General features: G+C 42.2%; 1 protein-coding gene across 12 annotated transcripts in view; it reads left to right on the top strand.

Annotated features, from left to right (window-relative positions):
- The window catches only part of VPS13D (vacuolar protein sorting 13 homolog D), a 236,404-nt gene that overhangs the window by 7,058 nt on the left and 204,791 nt on the right, over positions 1-24,555 (top strand). For 9 of the 12 annotated variants that reach the window (XM_019756290.2, XM_019756289.2, XM_019756286.2 and 6 more), the window contains exons 3-18: positions 1,870-1,947; positions 4,416-4,606; positions 4,704-4,784; positions 7,615-7,731; positions 10,204-10,308; positions 11,345-11,515; positions 11,942-12,042; positions 12,844-13,012; positions 14,941-15,042; positions 15,213-15,414; positions 16,180-16,359; positions 18,473-18,603; positions 19,481-19,556; positions 19,984-20,154; positions 21,445-21,575; positions 22,833-22,965. In XM_019756290.2, the coding sequence (XP_019611849.2) occupies positions 1,870-1,947; positions 4,416-4,606; positions 4,704-4,784; positions 7,615-7,731; positions 10,204-10,308; positions 11,345-11,515; positions 11,942-12,042; positions 12,844-13,012; positions 14,941-15,042; positions 15,213-15,414; positions 16,180-16,359; positions 18,473-18,603; positions 19,481-19,556; positions 19,984-20,154; positions 21,445-21,575; positions 22,833-22,965 (2,139 nt within the window). Of the gene's footprint in view, positions 1-1,869; positions 1,948-4,415; positions 4,607-4,703; positions 4,785-7,614; positions 7,732-10,203; positions 10,309-11,344; positions 11,516-11,941; positions 12,043-12,843; positions 13,013-14,940; positions 15,043-15,212; positions 15,415-16,179; positions 16,360-18,472; positions 18,604-19,480; positions 19,557-19,983; positions 20,155-21,444; positions 21,576-22,832; positions 22,966-24,555 lie in introns of those variants that run through there. The other 3 variants (XM_074334030.1, XM_074334034.1, XM_074334035.1) reach the window with 3 other exon arrangements.

The following is a 24,555-nucleotide window of genomic DNA, read 5'->3' as shown; positions in this document are numbered from 1 at the left end:
GCAGTTTGTTCTCCTTCTCCCCGTGTTTCCGCTCCTGTCCAGACCACCTCCTTCACTCTCTGTGCCTCAGCTTCTTTAATTTTTCATAGTGCGGATCGCCTACAATTCCTTCCACTTCTCTAAGCTGTACTGCAGCCAAGGAAACCTAGGGCTGCCTGCCTTTGTGACAGATACGGTGCTGAAAAATAGGGCAAATGATTCATATTGCAAATGTTGCTCTTCAAGAGAAGAAGAAACGATACACTTTCCTCCCTTTAAGTCAGTTTCACCTGAAAAGGAACATGTTTCATGATGATCTTGTCCTTCCATCATTTTCTCCTCAAATGTGGAAATGGTTGTTCCCGGGCTTTCTGGGGCTGTTCACTCCTTTTGGTTAGTCTTAAGGTATGTGGTCTCCCAGGTGGACAGATGCTCCCACAACAGTCTGAAAAATAAGTTCACTGCATTTGCTCAGAATCTGCCAAATTGCTAGATTTGAATACTTCTTTAGAAGCCAATAACGCAGAAGCCTTGAACAGTCATTTAAAGGGAAGAATACTCCAGTTTCTTGCCTTAGTTTGTCTTTGGAGGAAAAGGCCTGCTTGCCATTCTTCTGGGTCCTCTTACCAGTTAATGGTTGCCGGGTATTCTTGAACATGTGTACCTCAGACAGAGTTCAGTGGCCCAGAAATTGCCTTATGTGGTGCAAGCAGTTTTGTAAAACGATGGCCGTCTCCCCAGCTCTTTGAGGATGGGAACCCTGCCTCCTTTTTTGTATTCCCAGTGGCCAGCACAGAACATGCAACAGGATAGGGATTGGTGTCTGTGTGTGAATGGATGACGTCCACAGCCGGGAGAGAGATCTAGCTGCATCCTCTCCACTGTTCCTTTAAACTGCTTTGGAGACATCTTACCCTTCTGGGTTTAAGTCATTGTATCAGCTGGGTCTGAAAAGGCTCTTCAGTGGCAGACCTGTTCATTCCTTCGCTTTCTTACGGGTTATTACACCTGCAAATGGAGATGCAGAAGCGAACACAGCGGAGCTGGTCTGCCCAGAGGAGAGAGTGTAATTCCTTTTGCGGACCAACTTTATTTAACTTTTACCCGCTCTCAGTTGTGGTGTGCAGTACGCCCATTTCTGGGGGGGTGGGGGTGGGTGGGTGAGTGGGTAGAAGGAGCTTGTTAAAAATTGCAAATTTCTGTGTTTCAATCCCAGAGCTGTCTGGGCAGGGGCCCAGGTGCCTGCATTTCATCCCAGGCGATTCAGATGTTAATAGCCCTCTGGTCAATGTTACATTAAACTAGGGGTCTGCAAACTGGCCAGCAGCCATATCCCAGCTGCAAGCTGAGAATGGCTTTTCCATTTTTAAAGGCCTGTGCTTTGAAAAAGAAAAACAAAAGGAGAATATACAACAGACCCCTGTAAAGCCTAAAATGTTCATTATCTGGCTCATTACAGAAAAAGTTAGATCCCTGCCTAAAAGCTCTTCATCTGAGGGCAGACTTCAGCTGTTATTTACATGTCAGAGTGAGGTGGTCAGGAAATTAGTGTAGACAAAGCACAGGCGGGTGGTAGCGCTTCCTGTGGCTTTTTTTTTTTTTTCTGTTTTTTTTTTTTTTTTTTAAATTTATTTTTTAAATTTATTGGGGTGACAATTGTTAGTAAAATTACACAGATTTCAGGTATACAATTCTGTATTACATCATCTATAAATCCCATTGTGTGTTCACCACCCAGAGTCAGTTCTCCTTCCATCACCATACATCCTGTGGCTTTTTATAGCCTGGTTCTAGATGTAGAACTTTCCCTGGAACCTTCAATGATTTGCACACAGTAGGCACCTTACTGCATTTGTGGGATGAACATTTTATGATGTTTTTATTTTTTAGGTGCTGTTGAATTAGAAAACTTGCCATTAAAGAAAGATGCCTTGAAAGAACTGGAATTACCATTTGAAGTCAAAGCTGGTACGTGGTACAAAGGAGTCGGAGGCAGTTCTGAGTGTACATTGTTTGGGACTTGAGAACAGAGAGCCCTTGAGTTTGGGTCTCTGCCCAGGAAGAGGCAGGATAGGAAGTGTAGAGATCCATCTTAAAGTGTGGCCGCTAGTATCAGGATGACCTTGGGCTGGTGGTGGGGAGGTCAGGTGGCCCTCAGACCTACTAAATCAGAATAGCCAAGCTGCATTTTTAACAAGCACGTCAGGTGATTCTTACGTTTACTAAAGTATGAGAACTTCTGTTCTAGAAATGGGGGCTTCTTATTTTCAGGGAATTCGTTATAATTATTACTGAGAGAGAGTTTACTCTTTTGAATGAAAGTGGGCTCTGGAACAGTATGTCTGGGTTTATATTCTATTCTGTCATTTTCTGGCTGTGTGACCTTGGGTAAGTTCCCTCACCACTCTGTGTGCTTCCTCATCCTTAAGATGGGATAATAATAGTACCTATGTCATAGGGTTGTTGAGAGGAATACCTGAGTTAATACAGTAAAATTAGGACAATGCCTGCCACAATCAATAGACGTTTGCAATTATATAGGAGTTCTGCAGTCACTTGGATTGGTAAGGAAGCAAGAATTGTGATGGAATAAAAATATTCTCTATTGAGTGACCATTTATAAAATTAGCCCCCATTCAGGCACCCCTCATCATTCAACAATAACGTGTTGATGTCAGTCAGTCCTTTCCTTATTTTGGGGTGCTTATATTACAGTAAAATGCAAGTAGAATGCAAATCAGTTGCTGGGTGAAACAGAATAGAAATCTTATAAAAGATTTAGGTTTTCTTGAAGCCAATTCAAGTGATACTAAACTTCCAGAGTTGCAAGCAAAGGCACTGACAAATTCCTATCTGAAAGTAACTCTCAAGAATGATGATGCAAGAGTTATTGTATGACTATCAAAGGATTAAGAGAGACTCTTGGGAAAAATTAGTGAAGTTTTCTAGTATTTTTGCAAAAAAGATCGTTTTTATTCTTGTACTGCCAAAATTAAATGAAACCTAGCAGAAGTTATATTTTGCAGTCATATAATTATCAGAATATTATGCATTCTCCCTCAATTAATTTTGGTTAGAATTGCAACTGTGCACTAATTATTGTTAAAATTGTTTATATAATGTTATTAACCAATGTTATCTCAATACATTTAATAAAAAAATTGTTTGCTGTGAAAATTGGTATTTGGTTTCAGTTATACATTTTATTAAGTATAAAAAACTTATTTTAATTTTTCTAGATAAAATTCAAATTAAAATGTTGTTTTCAGTATTGTAAAATTTCTTAATTTGTTACTGGATTACACAGTTGATCACTTTGTAATCTTTAAAGGCGTCGTTGTTAATGCTGTTCTTTTATCTTAAATGTAACAGATCAATCCGTCTTGAATTTTAGATCTTAGAGGGTAATGATCACACTCTGATAACGCGCTGCTTTCAGAGGTAGATTAGTTGGGTCCTGTGGATCTTTGAGAGATCCTTTAGGATAATTCAGATGTTCTTATGCATTATTCCTTAGTGGCGACTTGCCTCTAATTAATTGAATTTGAAGAAGACTGTTCTAGGAGGCTTGGCTAGAAATGGTGGAACTTAGGTAGTAAGTATCACAATTCTACCAGGCTCTTTAGCTTTCCCATCAGTCCACGTTCTCATGAAGAATCAGAATTCTTTCTTGATAGAGTGCCGCTGCAACATTACCCACGCTTCAGTTGGTCTGTTCAAGATTGGACATATTGTAAGTCTGATAACTCCTAATAAGCACTTATTAGCCAGTCAGTTAATAATAAGCAGGAAATGAGTTTTGTGCCCATGGGCTTGTGCAGGTGCCCTGGGAAGACAGACACCCCAAGGAAATTTAAGATGTAGTCCAGTTGGGGAAGAGGTAATTTCCAGGAGAGAGATGTCGCATTTAATATGGTAAAGTCACACTGAACTTTTTCCAGTTTCTAATTTGTTATACCTCATTCTTACATTTGTTTCACATGCACGAGAACCTGCTACCTGTTTTCTTAAAATAAAAAAAAGAAGGTAAAAGGAATAATGCTCCTTCAAGAAAACTAGAAGGATACAGAAAAATAGAATTAAAAACGTGTATAGGCATTTAACAAGACTTTTTTTTTAAATTAAATTTATTGGGGTGACAATGGTTAGTAAAATTACATAGGTTTCAAGTGTACAATTCTGTAATCCATCATCTGTATATCACATTGTGTGCTCACCACCCAGAGTTAGTTCTCTTTCCATCATCATATCTTTGACCCCCTTTACCCTCATCTACCATCTCCCTCCCCTCTTACCCTCTGGTAACCACTAAACTGCTGTCTGTGTCTATGAGTTTTTGTTTCTTCATCTGTTTGTCTTGTTTCTTTGTTGCTTTCAGTTTTGTATCCCACGAATGAAATGAACCATATGCCTTAACAAGACTTTTCTTTTCCCAGGTTTAATTGGCAAAGTAACCCTTCAGATTCCCTTTTATCGCCCCCATGTGGACCCTTGGGTGATCTCCATCTCCAGCCTTCACTTAATTGGAGCCCCTGAAAAACTACAGGATTTCAATGATGAGAAGGAGAAGCTGTTGGAAAGGGAGCGCAAGAAAGTCCTGCTTCAAGCCCTGGAGGAAAAGTGGAAGGCAAGGCAGAAATCCTTTCGTCCATCGGAGCAGCGTGGTGAGACTCTTGAAGGGAGAAGAGCACTGATTCTGCTAACACTGCTTCTTTCCTTTGTAGAATGAACGCCAGCAGAAGGGGGAATCCTATTGGTATTCAGTCACTGCCTCCGTAGTTACGAGAATTGTGGAGAATATTGAAGTAAGTCCTGTTGACTTTTATAAAGTGTGAACATGAAAGGGATTTGTTTCTCAGGTTTAAGAGTATTTCACGTCTCAGTTGCTTGTTTCTCGTGGGTCTCACTGATACAGGGTGTACTCTGTAAAGACAGGGCCGACTGCTCAGGTGTGCCCTTTTCTAGGTGGTGCCAAAGGGAAAACCTGAAAAGCAGGTCCCCAGTCTAGACTCTGGGTGCGCAGGTTTTTCTTGCTTCAGTTAGCGTGGGTAGGAGTTTTCGTTTCACTTACATTTTGTTTCACTTTCTTTTTGAATGTTGGACTCCCACTTGCTAAGGATTTAGCTCCTAAGAAGCCAGGTTGCTTAAGCCTTTATGACTGTATTATTTTCAGGCAAATCACTTAACCTCTTTACAGTTTCTTCATCTGTAAAATGAGAGAGGTCAGGTACAAGGTGTCTAGTTGATTACACAGTGAATTGTGAACAGCTCACTAAGATATTTAATCTCTCACTGATGTATCTGGTGGCAGTTTGATGAGTTACAGCATTAGGGCTGTTGGCCACATTTTATGCCTTAATTACAATTTTGTCCTCAAAAACTAGATCAGAGTCCACGCTAATTTTCCTGAATGTCATGAGTTAGCCGGTAATTATTAGCTCCAAGGTTTTCTTGTAATGCCAAGGTGACACTGGTAAAATACATTCACGGTATACTGCTTCCCTCTAAAATAGAGTCTAAGATTGTTAGCTTCATAATTTTGATGAAAAGATTGGTACATTTGAAGGGACTGCTTTGAATTCTGTTTCAGGCAGGGTTTTTTTTAGTTGTCATTGGTTTTTAAAAATTTTTACTAAATTTTACTTTTTGATAGCTTTATTGAGATTTAGTTCATATACCACAAAGTTCACACTTTTAAAGTGTGCAATCTAGTATATTTAGCATGTGTACAAAATTGTGCATTGATCACCACTGTCTACTTCTAGAACGTTCTCATCATTCCCAAAAGAATCCCTGTACCCCATTAATAGTCACTCAGTTCTCACTCTCCCTCCAGCCCCCTGCAGCCCCTAATCTACTTTCTCTATGAATTTGCATATTCTGGACATTTCATATAAATGGAATCATACACTGTGTGGCCTTTTGTGTCTGCCTTTCACGTAGTGTAATGCTTTGAAGGTTCATCCATATTATAGCAGGTATTAGTACTTTATTTCTTTTTATGACTGGATAATATATTTCATTTTATGGATCGTCAAAGATAAACAAAGTGGCACAGTAACTACTGACACTGGAGAAAGACCAGAACTCCATTCCGAATTGCACAGAGGTGACTGACTGGGCCTTTTAAAGGGAGAGTGAGGGTATGTGTGTGGGGGGCTCACGTGAAAAATTACAAAGGGTTGGTCCATGGAAATGTGATTAGGCGGCTGTGTCTGCTAGCACGGCTTCTGTCCTCAGAGACTGGGAGACAGAGGCTTTGTGCTTCCTGAAGATTGCATTCCAAAGGAATGCCTTTCAGAATTTTAGCATGTCTGTCTGTCTCCCTCCCTCCTTCCCTCCCTCCCTACGTCAAACGGACAGAAAAAGGATTCACAGTTGTAAGCCCCTAATGGTAAATGCTCTAAGAAGGGGAGGTCAGGGGCTTGATTCTCAGATGTTGGCTAGAACCAGCAGCCCTGAGCATTTCCAGACAGTAAGAAAGGAACGCAGCTTTAGGCTGCTGGGAACCATAGCAAAGTTTGGTCAGGTCTCTCAGTGCAGGGGTTTGAACAGAGTGTTCCTGCTGAGAGTTTTTGCAGTTCTTGGGATAGGCCATATTTTATTTATCCAGTCATCAGCTGATGGACATTTGGGTTGTTGCCACTGTTTGGCTCTTAAGAATAATGCTGCTATGAACATTTGTGTATAGGGTTTTGTGTGAACATGTTTTCAGTTCTCTTGAGTATATACCTAGGAGTAGAATTGTTGAGTCATATGGAAACTATTTAATTTTTTGAGGAACTATTAAACTGTTTTCCAAAGAAGCTGTACTATTTTACAGTTTCTCCAATAATGTATGAGCATTTCATTTTCTCCACATTCTCATCCACGCTTGTTACTGTTTTTGATTATAGTCAGAGTAGTGGGTATGAAGTGCCATCTCACTGGTTTTGATTTGCGTTTTCTTAGCAGCTAATTTGAACATCGTTTCATGTGCTTATTGGCCATTTGTAGATCTTTTGTGGAGAAAAGTCCAGATCCTTTGTCCATTTAAACATTTGCTTATTTGTGTGTATTTTTTTTTAAATTGTTTACTTGTAAGAGTTTGTTATATATCCTGGATTTTCGTCCCTTATCAGATATATGATTTGCAAATATTTTCTAGTCTATGGGTTGTTTTTTAATTTTCTGTTGCCTATTGTTTAATTCACTGACGCAGAGTGCCTTCTGGGTAGCCTGCCTACAGGGGCAAGGGGAAATAAACAAGTACCAAGTGTATATGTGCTGTAGGGGTTCCTGTGTCCAGGGGACACGGAGGTGAGATGCGGATATTGTATAAAATGGAAAGCTGGTTTATCTAGATATCATGGTATTACTTTCTTTTAGTGTCTCATCAAGGTGTCTTCTGAGGTGATTTAATGAAAGTGTTGTCGCTCCCTTCTTGGGATTCCACTAGTCACAGCGCAATGTTGTTTATGTCCAGTTTGTGACCGTCACTCCCTGAGGAACTGGAAGAGCACTGGGCGTGTGTCTGTGTGTGTGAAACGCCAGCTGTAATTTACATGTGGCCCAGGGCAGTCGGACTCCCGCTGTAGTAAGCAGTCCACCCGCAGCAGCTGTGTAACACGCTCTTCTTTTGTCTCCCTTTCGCAGTTAAAAATTCAAGATGTCCACTTGCGCTTCGAAGATGGCATTACCAATCCTTCCCATCCTTTTGCATTTGGCATCTGCATTAAGAACGTGTCCATGCAAAATGCTGTGAATGAGCCTGTGAGTATGAACTAGGACTGAACCAGGGCGGAATAGTTCTCAGGAAATTGGGGCTCTGCCTTTTGTCATTCTGCCTTACGTAAACGAGATCGCATTCTTTCCACCCTGTTCTTTCACTGGCATGTGTGTCTCTGGTCTGTATGCCACGAATCTAATTTGCTGAAAAAGGAAACAGTTAATTTTCTCCCACCTCTCATTACTTTACTCATCCATTAAACGCTGGTGCAGCCCCTTTCATTTTATACATGAAGAAATAGAGGTGGCTTTTTTCTCATACTATGTAACTGGGTGAATCATTCTGTTTCATAGTTTCAGCTACCACCTGGGGATATTTACCGATGGTTCCACTGGAATTCTGTTCTCCACCTCCCTTCCGACTTTGAATATTCACGGTCTTTGACTACCTATGGGAGACTCTAGGGCATGTTAGGTTTGTCATAACCAAAATGATCCCATTATATTCCATCTGCCCAGTTTGCTCCCTTGAAACTTTTTCCCTTTCGTCTCTGATACTTACTGAGTGTTCAAACAAGCAAATGAAAACTAACATCTTAGGAGGCCTCTTACATGTGAGGCACTGTTCTTAGTGCTTTGCGTGATTTACCTCATTGGATTCTTGTAACTTTTCACCACCACTGTTATCCTCCTAATTCAGCTGAGGACACAGGTGCAGAGATGGGAAGTGAGTGGTGGAGCCAGTTCCCCAACCCAGGTGGAGCAGCTTAGGCCAGGGCTTGGCAAACTGTGGCCTGCGGGCCAAATTGGCCCCCTGCCCGTTTTTGCAAATAAAGACTTACAGGATCACTGCCATGCCCATTGTTTATGTATCTCTAAGTCTGCTTTCACGCTGCAGTGGCCGCGTTGAGTAGTTAAAACAGAGACTGTATGGTCCACAAAGCCTAAATGTTTACTGTCTGGCCCTTTCCAGAAAACATTTGCCATTCCTGCTCCAGAGCATGTGTTCTTAGCCACCGCACTAATCTCTTATTCCTGAACTCTCACATCCGTTTGGTCACAACATCCTGCCAGTTTGTCCTGAAAAATGTTTCAGGTGTGGCTCTCCTCTTATCTTCACTGCAACTGTCTGAGTTCAGGATCCTACGAACTTCGCCTGGGTGATAAAATATCCTGTTCTGTGTCCTCCGTACTCCCATCCCAGACTCTTGATTCATTCTATACCGACGCTTCCCACCCTTTTCCACAGCACAGCACATGTAGAAACGGTAGTATTTGTACCAGACACTGGAGCAAGTGGACATGGCTGCTTGGGGGCTGGAGGTGGTTAGCTCAGAGTAACCGCGTGTTTCTAAAAAGTAACTCGATCTATAAACATGCTCATTATCTTGACACACTCATGACTCCTTTTCTTTGGCACACCAGTGGGGGGAGCGCTTCTTCGCACTGTTGCCAGAGTAATATTTCTAAAACCCATACCTGACCCCGGTGCGTACCTACATCAAAACCCTCGGAGGCTCCATGTTACTTAAACTATGAATTCCAAATGCCTTGGTTTGGCATAAACCTCCTTTCCTAGTGTATCAGTGTCGTTGGGCTGCTGTAATGAATGACCACAAACGAGATGGCTTAAGACAACAGAAATTCATTCTCTCTAGCTCTGAAGGGGAGAAGTCCAAACTCAAGGTGTGGGCAGAGTTGGTTCCTTCTGGAGGCTGAGGGAAGAACTGTCCCATGCTTTCTCCTGGCTTCTGGTGTAGCCTTGGCATTCCTTGGCCTGAAGATGCATCACTCCGGTCTCTGCGTCTGTCTTCACATGGCCTTCTCCCCTGTGTGTCTGGTTTTTCTTTCTTTTCGGGTCATTAGATTAGGGCACACTCTAATCCAGCATGATTACATCTGCAAAGACCCTATTTCCAAATAAGTTCCCATTCACAGATTTGAGAGGACATGAATTGTTTGGAGGGTGGGGGGGAAACTTCAACCTAGTACACCTAGTAATATTTCAAGCTACTTTTCTTAAGACTTAACTAACTCCTCACTCCAAGTATGTGTTCATACACGTGTACCAGTACTGTCCCCCGTACCACATGGACGGTGCTGCAGTTACACAGACGTACGTAGTCACTGTTTTCTGAGCATAGCGGGCCTTTTGTATCCTTGACCCTCCTCTGAAATGTGTCCCAGTCCTTCCCTCTTACCCTCTCCTAGGGCTGAAACTTACGCATCTTTTGATGCTCATTCACACAGGGACATTTTCTCTTTGTTTGTCATGGCCTCTTACATATTCTGCCTCTGATTTCCTCTGCTTAATTACAATTGTTTGCGTGTTTGTATCCTCAGTTAGCTAGATTTTGGACTCTGTAAGAGCAAAACCACATTTTACATTAGTTTTTGTATCCCCAGCACCTTGCAAAGTGTCTGATGCATGATTCTTCACAAATGGCTTGTTGAGTGAATGAATAAATTTGTGAATAAAGAGTCATTTTGTTTTCTTCCCTGTCTGTCTTACCTCAGGTACAGAAATTAATGCGGAAAAAGCAATTGGATGTGGCAGAGTTTAGCATCTATTGGGATGTCAATTGCACTTTATTGGGGGATTTGCCTCAGGTGGAGTTACAGGTATGATGCTGGCAGAGGGCTTTATTGCAACACTGCACTGAGGGAAAGTGATGTAGGATCCCATTCCCGATCCCCCGTCCCCCGTCGCCTCCCACTCAAGTGTGTTGCTTGAGATACTTGCTATGTGTGTAACTGAACAGTCTGCGGTGTTTTGTGTATGTTTCACATTTGCATTATATTATAGATTTTTTTCTTTTTTCCACTTAAACCTATGTTTTCAAGATTAATCAGTGTTGCTGTTTATACTTCTAGTTCATTGCTTCTGATTACTGCATAGTAATCCATTGTGAGCATCCAGCATATTATAGTTACGCGTCCTTTTAGCCACTGTGTACTAGGCTTTCAGGTTGTAACTCAACCTCATTGTAACTCATTGGATATAAAGTATTGTGAAGGATTTAAAAAAAAGTCTCAGTTTAATCTTTCTGTAAAGAAATTGTAGATGGTTTAAGTGAAATAGAGAAAAAAGGACTCATTCCCTCTCTTCCCCTAAAATTATTTTTGGCTTGCCTGCTATCGTACGGAATGGTTTTCTTTTGCTATTAGTAATTTGATTAAATAACTACTGTACCTCCAAACAGTAGAACAGTGTGCAACTGTGTACAATAAAGGCAAAGATCTTTATGATGAATTTATAATGGTCTCTAAGATTGAGTATTATGTTTAAAAAACCAAGGCAAAACAGCATATATGCCATTTGTGTAAGAATGGCTAAAAAACCAGAAAATTGGAGTTTTCTGAGTATGTACACATACTTCTGGTGGCTTCCAGAAGATCCCGATTATTGGTTGCCTCTGGGGATGAAACTACTGAGGTGGCTGGAGGACAGGAGATACTGTACATATTTTTACCTTTAAATTTTAAACCACGTGACTGTATGAACTAATAAGAAATATAAATAAAACGTTAAAAATGCTAGATAGCTTTCGATACCCAGTTTTATCCTATTTTGGGATTCTGATGTAATGTATCTACCAACATGTGACTTGCTCCTAAAAACATGTGCTGTAATGACAGACGTTCTTGTGACACTCAGGAGGCCATGGGTAAGAGCATGGAGAGTCGCGAGCATCACTATATCCTGGAGCCTGTGTGCGCGTCTGCTCTGTTGAAGAGAAACTGCTCCAAAGAGCCCCTGAGGTCTCGGCACACTCCCCGTATTGAATGTGATATCCAGCTGGAGACCATTCCCTTGAAACTCTCTCAGGTACCCTCTTCCTTCTCTTTCTTTCTGCTCTCACTACTGAACTTGTAACCAGGGTGAAGGAAGCGGGTTGATGGAAGGGTCCTACAGGACCCCAGTGGGAGAGAAGGTGCGTGGAGACCAAAGTTGGGGTAGGTGCAGAACCACTGTTTGTTGTACAGTTGGATTGGGTTGATGTTAGGTTAGTAGGTTAGTTTTGAGTTTTCCAGTGCTGAGCAAAGAGTACAAGAGGCACATAGTAAATATCACTACTTACCTGTCAGTGTCCAGAGAGAAATGCCACCTGATGCTGCAGTTTGGTCTTTTAGTTTGCACTGGATTTCAATTCAGTGGGTTGACTGATGAATCGTTCTTGTTAGATATATGTCTTAACTGTGTAAAAGAAACAAATCGGTGCTAACCTGGTGTGTCTTACCCTCCAATGCAAAGCTGCAGTACCGACAAATCATGGAATTCCTCAGGGAGCTGGAACGAAAAGAGAGGCAGGTGAAGTTCCGAAGATGGAAACCCAAAGTGGCCGTGTCTGAAAAGTAAGAGCTTGTCAATTGTTGGGTGCGACATGCATTCTGTAGCAGGGCTCAGCTTTTTTTGTACATAGATCAGAAATATGCCTCACTGTCCTTTACACATGGTTGGAGATAAAAGTACTGTTGATTTTTCTGGCCTTTAAAATGCCATTCCTGTTGTTAATTGTTGTTGATAGTCTTATTGTCTGTTGGTTTGGCGTTTCAGGTTTAGTCTTCGATCGAGCGTAGTGGAATTAAAAAGACCCTCTCAGTCTTGTTTAGCAAGTAGACTGGTGTTGCTCTGGTGGGATCTGCTTAAACACTTGGCAGAATTCTTTGAACCTACTTCTCTATGTCTTTCCCCCCAGGTTATTTGGTCAACACTTACATAGTACACTTTATAACTTCTGTATCCAAAATAAATCTTTTCATGTTGTAGTGTTAAACTTGACCAGTCCAGTATATAAGTATTCAAACTTTTTTTTAGGTCCTGTGTATTTTCATGTCTTTTCTGAAGTATTCCATTTAAAACCTATATTAGTCAAATCCTTGGTAATTATCTTAATGACAGTGTTTACCTTACACTCACCAATTGAGTAATATGTTAATTTTGATATAAATTGAGCATCTGTTATTTGTCAGTAGATTTACTTTCCCCACATGTTGAGTTTAGCCTGGTATTAAAATGGGTTTGAGTCATAAACTGATGGCTGACAAGAGAAAAGTTATCTCCGAAGAGGAGTGGTGTTACGTGGATTGCCCTGGGTTGATGGCGTTTTAGTTGCTCTTATTATCAGGAGTAATGACATTGTTATGACGTTTCAGCTGCCGGGAATGGTGGTATTTTGCCCTGAACGCTAACCTGCATGAGATCAGACAGCAGAGGAAGTGCTGCACCTGGGGCTTCTTGTTGCACCGCGCCCGCGATGCTGTGTCTTACACTGACAAGTACTTCAGCAAATTGAAAGGAGGCTTGCTGTCTGCAGATGACAAGGTGAGGGGACTGTTGTCTTCATTCAGAGGATAAGAATGTTGTTCTCTCAAAGGCTGAAGAAAGTGGAACCTGTGGAGAAATCAAGTCCCTTGCCTGAGGGTCATAATGTCACAGCATAGCGTTGGTCTTCGTAGGGTGAGAATTTTCTGGAAGGCCGCAGCCTCACGTTGGCCAGAAGCATCCTCCACCTGCTGCTGCTTGAGGAGAGCGGGCCATGGGGTGGGAGGAGGAAAAGGTGGCCGTGGTCCTGCCCCGCCTTCGTGTCCATGCCCCCTCCCCCCCAGCTCTCTTTGCAGAGCTCAGAGAGACTTTCCATTTAGTCACTGATGTCTCTTCAAAGCCCCATCCTCGTCATTATTCTTTCCCTCTAAGTCTGTAGCTAATCTCTGTGGGCTTTGGCCTCCATTTTCCCTAAACCCATTGATTTGATTGACCTTGGGGCTTTTTGGAGGTAGGGGCTAGGCAGACGGGCTGAAGGCAAGCTCTTGTTCTAGTTAATTGTAGGGCTAGAGACTCTTAGAACCCCCTGCTGGAGTGCTATGTGGACCCCAGCCCTGCTCCAGTCTGTGTGTCTATCTGCTGCGGGAGGCGGGTGGGGATTGCTTTGCTCCTGGATTTGTTTCGGTTTTGTGAGCATCAACTCTTGCAAAGCAATTCAGACTGTTTCCAGTATTTCAGCGCAGGCACTGTCTCTTACGTAAACCCTTCCAAGCAAACAAGAATATTACTTTCCTTTTAGCAGCTGTGTTAGCTCAGGCTGCTATAACAAAATGCTATCCACTAGGTAGCTTTAAAAAAAACCCCAGCCATTTATTTTTCACAGTTCTGGAGTCTGGGACGTCCAAGGTCAAGGTGGCAGCTTGGCTGGGTGCTGGTGAGAGCTCTCTTCCTGGCTGCCTTCCCTCTGTGTGCTCACTGGCCTTCCCTTGGTGGAGGGAGATCTTGGTTTTTCCTATCTCAGAAGGGCACTCATCCCATCATGAAGGCCCCACTCTCACAACCTCATCTAAACGTAATTACCTCCCAAAGGTCCCATCTCCAAATCCCATCACACTGGGGTTAAAGTTGCAACAAGTGACTTTGGGGTGGGGACACAAGCATTCGGCCCAGAAAGCACCCCACTGTGGTAACCACGGCAGTGTGACTCCCTGGGCACGCTCACCCTTTCTGCCAGCACCCTGAAGCATGATCCACTCACCTTGTTCATGCTTTTTTCACCAGTGTCAGGTGTGGTTACTGACATGGGAACCTTATGAAAAGGATGCACTAAACCAGACATTTTGTTTTGGATGGTTTTCTTAAAGACACAGGCAAAGATGTGAAGGGAGGAAAAAAAAAGTAAATTATAATGGAGGTGAGCAAGTGACACATATAATCTCCTTTTCTGAATGTCAGGGCCTCAGAAACAGTTTCGGATAGCTGATTCTACTGTCCTTGGCATCTGGGCATGTAGGTGGCTGCCATTGTTCTTCCCTAACTAGCATGAACCGAAACAGCCACTTCCTTGCGAATGTCCCATGTGAAACGAAGGAGCTGGAGGCCCCGCACTTCGTTTCCTCATCTGAATGGGAGACTGAGAGCTAATCACCTCCTCTGATGAGCTGAGGTCATGGTGTGGAAGTCCTCCGTAAACTGGCAGGGCTGTGCCACGTGTAGGCCATGGCAACACATACACTTCAGCTCCCCCTGTTCAGCTAAGTGCTGCTCTTTGCTTCCTCTGGACTTACGTTGCAGAGACCAGGTAGACACGGGGGTTGTGTGGGAGAGCTGTAGAAACCACAAACATAGCGAACATGCACCTAGCAGTCTCTCATTGCTTCTGGGCCAGATCGGTGCTTTCACAGTATTCATAGTGATATGGGAGTGTCCAGTGTTTCTGGAGCTTTAATACCTGTTTGGTGGGTTGGTTGTCGTTTTCACCCAAACAGGAAGAAATGTGTCGGATTGAAGAGGAGCAGAGCTTTGAAGAATTGAAGATTTTGCGTGAACTGGTTCATGAACGATTTCACAAACAGGAAGAACTGGCTGAGGTGAGAAATCCTCTGTGAGAAGAAGGTGTGTTCAGACCCAGCACACTTAGCAAAGTGCTTCAGTTCTGATGTGCTTATGCTTCTGTGGGGACAGAGTCCTCCGTGGCATACCACAACTTCTTTCTTTCTGGCTTTGGGTACTCATATTTGCTCATTGTTGATTGACGCAGAGCCTACGAGAGCCTCAATTTGATTCTCCAGGAGACTCTCCTGGAGACCCCGAAACGGGTGGAGGCAGCGGCATGCTGCAGTACCTTCAGTCCTGGTTTCCTGGCTGGGGGGGCTGGTCTGGGCAGCAGACCCCCGAAGGGAGACCCGTCGAGGGCCTGTCAGCAGAGCAGCACGAGCAGTGGATGCCTGAGGAGATCCTGGGTAAGGTGGGAGTGGGCCTTCACTTTATCCCCCTGGGCTGCACTGAAGGGAGACGCTTGATTCATAACAATTCATCAGTTATTTGTGAAACGGCCCATGGTAAATTTCAAATAAAAAATAAGTAGACGTTTGTAAAACAGTTTGTCTCATGTCCAGTGAGGCAGAGAGAGGATGTTCTGAGAGAGACTTTATTTGCAACTCTCTTACTAAATTTGAATATTAGTACAGTTTCGGATCAATCTGAGTGACGGCGATTGTAAATTACTAAATTTGAGCAAATTCAGAAGCTTTAAACTCTGCCGCTTGAATACCAGTCCAGCACCACTCTTTAGACCGCGCTGTCCAGTATGGTATCCATAGTCACAAATGGCTGTTTCAGGTTGAGTTCATTAAAATTAAAGAAAAGAAAAACTCACTTCTTCAGTTGCCCTAGCCACGTGAGCCACATGTGCCAGCAGTGCCCGGAGCCACTCTTGGTTAGTGACCACTGTCTTGGGCAGTGCAGATGCAGACATTTCACTGTATCGGGCAGCTCTGCCTTATGCTGTCCTTTATCATGAATCTTAACGTCCTCCTGGTTTGGTAATAATCTGATAAGAGCCCTTATAAAACAGTCGGGGTTGTTTTACATTAGTGAGTAAAACAGTCCAAGTTCTTTTCTGAAAAAGGGGGAAATAGTTCAACAGTGTCACCATGACTGTGATCAGCGTCCCTGCATGGTTGTGCTCTTTAAAGCGTCGCATGGCTTTTCTGCCTCCCGTTCAGGCACTGAGGAGTTTTTTGACCCCACTGCGGATGCCTCTTGCATGAACACGTATACAAAACGAGATCACGTCTTTGCCAAACTGAACTTGCAGTTGCAGCGAGGTACCGTGACTCTGTTACACCAGAAGCCAGGAACGCCTCAAACTGACGAAAGCGCGTTCATGCAGCTCGAATTTTCAGGTACTGCCCGCAGAGAACCACCTGGTGGTGGTGCTCGTGCTCGCTCTAGGTGCCAGTGTCCACTCGAATCACGTTATTTGAGGTCGTTCTAGACAGTTGCCGTAAGACTGAAATTATGAATACTGAATCATTGCCCCTAGGGGAGATATAGGATTAGGTGCCTGGGAGCCTCTGGTTGTATCATTCATCAGCCGATCCATGCATAACCTTGTTTTATGTGTGGTTGCATTAAAGACACCTGATTCAGTATATACTGTTGATTTATTAATATCGAACGTATGGCTGACGTTCATATATAAATATATGAGGAATATTAGACACTTCCTAACAGAATGAATTTTAAACAGAGCATTTTACAATTAATTAACAGAGCATGACCCTGTTTCCCCGAAAATAAGACCTAGCCGGACAGTCAGCTCTCATGTGTCTTTTGGAGTAAAAGTTAATATAAGGGGGCCGGCCCGGTGGTTCAGGTGGTTAGAGCTCCACGCTCCTAACTCTGAAGGCTGCTGGTTCAATTCCTACATGGGCCAGTGGGCTCTCAACCACAAGGTTGCCAGTTCAATTCTTCTAGTCCTGCAAGGGATGGTGGGCAGTGCCCCCTGCAACTAAAGATTGAACACGGCACCTTGAGCTGAGCTGCCGCTGAGCTCCCGAATGGCTCAGTTGGTTGGAGCGCGTCCTCTCAACCACAAGGTTGCCAGTTCAATTCCTCGACTCCCACAAGGGGTGGTGCGCTGCGCCCCCTGCAACTAGAAAAACGGCAACTGGACCTGGAGCTGAGCTGCACCCTCCACAACTGAGACTGAAAGGACAACAGCTTGAAGCTGAACGGCACCCTCCACAACTAAGATTGAAAGGACAACAACTTGACTTGGAAAAAAAAAGGCCTGGAAGTACACACTGTTCCCCAATAAAGTCCTGTTTCCCTCCCCCAATAAAATCTTAAAAAAAAAAGAGTTAATATAAGACCTGGTATTATATTAATCATCATATTGTATGTTATATAAGACCCGGTCTTATAGTAAAATAAGACTGGATCTTGTATTTTTGATCCACAAGACACATGAGAGCTGATTGTCTGGCTAGGTCTTATTTTTGGGGAAACACGGTATAACTCACGTCTGAGCCAAGCTTGTCTGATACACATATTTTCTCTGTAAGGCACACCACAGCTCTTTGTGCTTAGGAATGTGAGCCAGTACTCTAGCCTGATACTCCAGCCATTTTGAACAATGAAATCCCCAACAAAAAGCACAAATGCAAAATACCTGGCACGAAATAGCCATGAAAAGGGCACTGTGTACAATACGAGAGCTGAAACAAGAAGGCAGAGTGTTCCTTTGTTCAGCCTCTGATAGGAATGTGCACGTCAGGTGACTCTGACTTTTGGCTGCCCTGCCCATGTCCTCGACAGTACCGCGAGTATTGATTTTGGGGCTACAGATTCAGGGAGCAGTTAAATTTGCAAATAGGAATCTGCCAGTAATGAGGACTGACTGTATTTGACTTCTTTTTGTGACTTTGAATTAAAGGTGCATAAATAAATAAATACCCGGCTGTTGGTTTTCACATCTCCCAAGTATGTTTACTTCAGTCCATAAAGTAGCCTCGTGTCTGAGGTTTCTCAGTGTAGCTTAAAGGCAAATGACCAGAAAAATGCCAGTTTGTTTGACCTTGTAATCTTGAGAGCTGAGGTATTGTAAAGTTAGTGTGTGTTAGCGGATTGCTTGAACTTAATTGTAAAGTGCTCTGTTTAAAATTCATTCTGTTAGGAAGTGTCTAATATTCCTCATATATTTATATAAGTAGGTTTATGTACATAGACAGATATATACCTTGTTTCCCCGAAACTAAGACCAGGTCTTATATTAAGGATTGCTCCAAAAGACGCATTAGGGCTTATGCTCAGGGGATGTCATCCTGAAAAATCATGCTAGGGCTTATTTTCGGGGAAACATGGTAGATAGGGATTTTTTGGTTCTAACTTCAAGGAAAAATTGTTCATGCTATCTAATAGTCCTCTGTCAAATAGTATACTTACTGCTCTTATAACACTTTAGGCTGTCTCGGCATACTGTCAATATCAATTCTTACATTTATTGTTTTATAGATGTGAAACTTCTAGCAGAATCTCTTCCTCGAAGAAATTCCTCTTTGCTGTCAGTCCGGTTGGGTGGACTGTTCCTTCGAGACCTGGCCACAGAAGGGACTATGTTTCCTCTTCTGGTCTTCCCTAATCCAGTACGTACAACAGTGGGCTGGTGAATCCATCTAGGGTGTTGTGAACTCTGGTCTGTTTTAGGCAAGCAATAAGTCATGTTAACTTGATGCATTTTGACATTTGATCATCTTGAGACAGATGGACCGAATAAAAACAAACTGGAGTTAGATAAGTGTTTTGGATTCGTTGGAGAGCAAATTTTGGCGGAATTTATGGCAGTGCCTTCTTCCTCTCCTGTATTGTAGCCACCATGGACTAGTTTGCTCTGGTTTGGAAGAAAATGCCATAAGCACCACTGTTTTCTGCATTTCAAAGTCAATGTTTGGAATTCCTCTGTATCTGACAGTCATTTTCATGCGTTCTGACCCTTAGTCTCTCGATAGAAGCTCTCATCCCTCCAGAGTTCCAAAAGAGAATCACATCAAATTATATATATGCTAATTTTTATATATAATATCCTTTCTTAATTAGAAGATCTTTGATCTTATCAAATTGGCAAATATATGGTCAGAATAATTGAATATTTAGCCACTTACTCTGCCCGTAATTTTTTTTTTTGGGGGGGTGTGGTGTGAATTGTGGAGAGGGTGGGAGTGCCAAGTGAAAGTTTGAAAAACTGTACACATTTAATATTCATTTAGTAATCATTCATTAAAGGTGCTGAATGCAAAGTAGCACACTGTCAGTACAAAGGAAGAGACGTGGCTTTACTAGGTTGGGAAAAGACACAAACTGGAGGGATCAGGCTGCAAGTCCTCAGTGAGGTGATACCTAATGAGTTCTGATTTGATTGTGCTGAGTGAGAGTGATGCCATAGGGTAAAACAGGAGTGTGTGTGTGTGCGGTGACTCATCCCCTCTCCCCCTGACATTTATGCCTTTTGTGTGTGTTTAATAGCAAAAAGAAGTTGGCCGAGTCTCACAGTCCTTTGGTCTCCAAACACCATCTACAGACAGAAGTGATCGTTACCCTGGTAATTTGTCATATGTTCTTAAAACGAATCCTGAAAAATACGATGATTACAGATTGGTAGTCTTGGTCAGCAGTAAAGAGGCGGTGTGTCCTGTTCTGTGCCCAGCGGTTGGCTGTGTGGATCCATGTTTGACTTGGAGGCAGCTGGAAGCTTTCTGTTAACCCGTGTGTAACCGGGGCAACCTCGCAGGGCATCCGGATTCTTGGTTTCCCTCATGGGAGCAAATACAACAACTGGTCTTGAGAATTCCTATTGCAATTAAGGGCCAATCCTTGTTGGGTTCTCTATTTTATAAAATGTGCATAAATGTGAACTAATTGGGAAATGAGGAAATGTCTTTTCTCCAGAATTCTTCCCGGGTCTATTAAGAATTAGGAGATTGTTCTTTTGTTGTGTTCCATTTTCCTTCTCTGGTTCTTTCCCTTAGCTGCGGACCCAGATGACCCAGTTTTTGAAATGCTGTACGAGAGAAATCCAGTGCACAGCCATTTCGAGAGGCGGCTGAATGTCAGCACGAGGCCCTTGAACATCATATATAATCCCCAGGCTATTAAAAAAGTAGCAGACTTTTTCTACAAGGGAAAGGTTCATACCTCAGGTTAACTTTTTTGTTTGTTTGATCTTGTTTCTTTCTCAAGACATCTTTCCTGTCATTTCTGGTGCTCTGGAGAAGGGTTATTACATATTCAGGTGACTTGGTAGTAGCAGGAGAGGCCTGCAGAGTGAGTAAATAGGGTTGTCCCTCGTTATTGAATCAAAGTAGTGGGTCCCAGGAAAGTCACTTTTCCAAGAGCGATCAGTATCCTTAAATATTTTCTTCTTCTTTGCCTCCATTTAGCAAACATTTTTTAATACTTCCTATTCCATTAGGATGGTGGTTTCCCTGGCTCACCAGTGAATTTAGGAGGCATGTCCAAGAATTTCCTTGTAGATGACACGGGATCAGTGGTCAGTTTTACCTGCTTGGTGTAGCATTAAACCCTGCAGAGTTCATCACTGCCCTCTCCCATGTCATCATTGATTTATTTATGCCTTTCTTTGTTCCCCAAGCAGATTTGAAACAGTAGGTGCAGAAGAACGTTTGTTGACAGGGAAATTGATAAAACAACATTACTTTGCTAAATGTATCCCTTCCCTCCCTCTTTATAATAATGAAGCTGTTTTAATGTTGGGTCCATTGTTTTGAGTCTTTTCATGTAAACGGTAGCCATAAATGTCTTGACTTCATTGCTCCATCACTGATAGAATTTAGAAGGCTTTTCCTTCTAAATTCCATTTTCTCTTTCAGTGCAGTATCTTGCTTTTAAGGATTTTGAAATATAGTGGTTTGGAATCTTTCAGACAATAGGTTGAGAAATTCTACTGTGTTTCCCCGAAAATAAGGCCTAGCCAGACAATCAGCTCTAATGTGTCTTTTTGAGCAAAAATTAATATAAGACCTGGTCTTATTTTACTATAAGACCAGATATGGTATGATATAATATTACATAGTATAGGATAGGATAATATAATGTAATATAATATAATGTAATATAATATAATATAATATAAACAATACAATACAATAATATTACATAAGACCCAGTCTTACAGTAAAATAAGACGCATTAGAGCTGATTGTCCGGCTAGGTCTTATTTTAGGGAAACACGGTAGTCACTTTGGTTCCCTTCCCTCGCGTACTGCCTTTCTCCCCACGACTGTCCCTCACCCATTTTTGCTTCTTTCCTGTTACCCTATGTAGTGCCAGGTCAGGCTAGAGTAAGGAACTGTTGTTGTACAGACTGTTGTTTAGCTTTGGTGGAAATTCTTGTTGAGAACAGATGTTGCAGTTTTTCCTTCCACCCAGCCATTTGAAAGTTTTGACTCTTATATTTCCAATCTTGGCAGGTTTTGGTTATCAGTCTGAACTTGAGTTGAGAGTGGCTGAAGCTGCCCGAAGACAATATAACAAACTGAAGATGCAGACCAAGGCAGAAATCCGACAAACTCTTGATCGTTTGCTAGTGGGCGACTTCATTGTAAGTGGGCATATGTGAACACTCCTGGGGGGCAGGGCAAGGGGCAGGCATTCTTTCTGTCAAGTTCTTTACCTGCTGTAGATCTGCTTATATCTGTTACACTGATTAAATTAAAACTATGAAATTTTTATTGGCTAGCAAAAAATATGTCCTTTACAGTCAGGGTTTAATGAGTAAAAGACCCCCCCCACACACACAAAAAGTGACTGATTAGCGCATGTTCCTCCCTTGTACCAAATTTGGTACAAATGTGATCTTTTACAACTGCTTGTATTCCATGTTCTGGACCTGATGTTTTGTAAATAAGAGCACCCCCTTTCACTTACTGTTATCAAAGGAAAAACAACTAGATGGACACCCAGGTTTTCATTCCAGGGTATGATGGTCCCTTTGTGATGCTAAGTGACCAGCTGACGCAAGGATGCCATAAACAGGGAGAGCCAAGAAACATCTTAACAGCCCAGCAAAACTTGGTTTCTGACAGTTGCATGGAGGTGCCCTGCTGAGGTGCCACAGATGGGGCAGTTAGAGTGTGGCTTCCTTGGGGCAGTGTCGGCCAGTCGGGAGTGCAGGGATGGCAGGCATGTTCTAAGTGAAATGTGTAGGCGTGTGTAGTGGGGGAATGGAGCATCACTCCTGTTGTTTGGTTTCGTATGTGAATTTCAACACAAATTACAATTAGTATCCTCTTATCTTAGAAAAAGTGGTCTCCTTTTGATAACATGCAAATTAGCTTTTACTACGTACCTTGAGATTAATCTTAGTTGCAGGGAAGAACAGGTAACAAATTCATGAATTGTTGTATTTTTAATATTTCAAATATCAAAGCTCATGTTTCTCACTAAGATAGTTTGGCACGGAAGTCCATGGTTACCAGTGTCCATGAAGGAAAAAAAAAAGCTTGAATTTCTATGTTTATTCGAGTTCCATCATTTCTGCAATACTTTAAGGTATTGAGTTCTGTAAATTTAGAAACAAGATATTTCTTAAACCATGGCTCATCAAAGAACCGACAAACCTTCAAACCAGTAATTTACTAACTTTCCCCCCACATCAGACTTTGCCTGTGCTAATAGTGTTTTAAATCCTCAAGCATTTGGCTAGTTTTGTTTTAAACTTTTCACTGTATTACCATAGACCATTAAGTCATGCTGTGACACTAGGTGTGCTTTCAGAAACGCTTGAGGCCTGACTTATCAAGCTGTTCAGTTTCAGCAATTGCAGTTATTTGATTACTTGTTTATTTTATTCCTATAGGAGGAGAGTAAGCGGTGGAGTGTGCGACTAGATATTTCTGCCCCTCAAGTGATATTTCCTGATGATTTCAAATTCAAGAATCCTGTGTTAGTTGTTGTGGATCTAGGAAGAATGCTGCTGACAAATACCCAAGGTATAGTGTGAAGTCATGGGAACACATCTTGGTAGATTGGTCTGTCCTTCTTTGCTTAACCAAGTAAAGCTTAAGAAAAGGTTTAACGCGGTTAAACTCCAAAGTTCACTTGTTGCTTTTGTAATAATAGCTTTATTGAGATACTTTTTTAAATGTACAATTCAGTTGGTTTTGCATGTTGATAGAATTGTGCAACTGTCACTTATCTAATTCCAGAACTTTCATCATCCCCAGAAGAAATTCTAAACCCATCAGCAGTCACTCTCCATTAGCCACTGTCCCAGCCCCTGCCAACCACTAATCTTCCTGTCTCTGTGGATTTACCTGTTCTGAACATTTCATAACAGTGGAATCATACAATATGTGGCCTTTTGTGTCCAGCTCCTTTTACTTAGCGTACTGTTTTCAGGGTTTATCCATGTTGTATCGTGTATCAGTATTTCGTTCCTATTTATGTCTGAATAATATCCCATTGTACGGGTAGACCACCTTTTACTTATCCATTCATCAGTTGATGCACATTTGTGTTGTTTCCACTTTCTAGCTAGTGAGAATTACGCTGCTGTGAACATTCATGTATAGGCTTTTGTATAGTAGACACACATTTCCAGCTTCTTGGGTGTACGTCAGGGTGCAATCGCTGGGTCATATGCTGACTTTGTGGTTAACGTTTGAGGAACTGGCAGATAGTTTTCCAAAATGGATGTGCCATTTTACTATCTTATTAGCAATGTATGAGGGTTCCAATTTCTCTACATCTTCACCAACATGTGTTGCCTTTCTTTTAAATTATAGCCATTTTTATGGGTGTGAAGTAGTATCTCATTGTGTGTTTTGTCTTATGTGACATTTTATATTTTAATAAACATCGTTTCTCAGTACTCAGTTTCAGGAATAGAGGTTTGATCTATTTAGGGATGTTACAGAGACTCCTGTATAAAAAGAGACTCCTGGAAGGTAGTTTCATTACTATTATTAGAGCCAAAAAGAAAGTCGTTGCTTACCTTGAGTTGGTAGGGAAGAAAGAGAGGATTCATGGGGTTAGAGAGATTGAGGAAGTTTATCAAATAATCTCAACTTTATTTCACTTCACTGAAAAGACCCAAAAGAGGAGAAGAGGGTAGAGGATTTGAGCAGTAGTGGGAAAGTTTGGTGCTAGAGGGACTGTTAAAAGGGAAATGAGATCTGGAGAAAAGGATCACACAGCTCCAGAAAGCACGTGCTTAAATTTATAAAATATAAACACGGAACAGAAACACAGGTGACCAAAGCCAGTCGTGTGTTTTTGTAGTTGTCTCAGCCCTGCTCAGCTGTAAAGGAGGGGGGCGGCTAAGAGCATGGACTCGGCTAGGACATGACGATGTACTGAGCAGTTACTGCCTGCCCAGCACAATCTAGCACTTGGGGTGTGGTGTTGAGTAAGACAGAGGAGACCTCTGCTCTGGTGGAGCATTCTAGTGGGGGAACAAAATGAACACATAGACAAATACGGGAAAAAGTAACCAAGTAATTATGGAGAGTGATGTGAGAAAGGTTGACGATAGCAGCTCATGGCAGTGCAGCTCCAATTGGGGGGAAGCACTTCGTTTT

Source organism: Rhinolophus sinicus, linkage group LG06 (genome assembly GCF_036562045.2).
Source record: "Rhinolophus sinicus isolate RSC01 linkage group LG06, ASM3656204v1, whole genome shotgun sequence".
NCBI lineage: Eukaryota > Metazoa > Chordata > Mammalia > Chiroptera > Rhinolophidae > Rhinolophus > Rhinolophus sinicus.
This window is presented reverse-complemented; position numbering and strand designations above follow the sequence as displayed.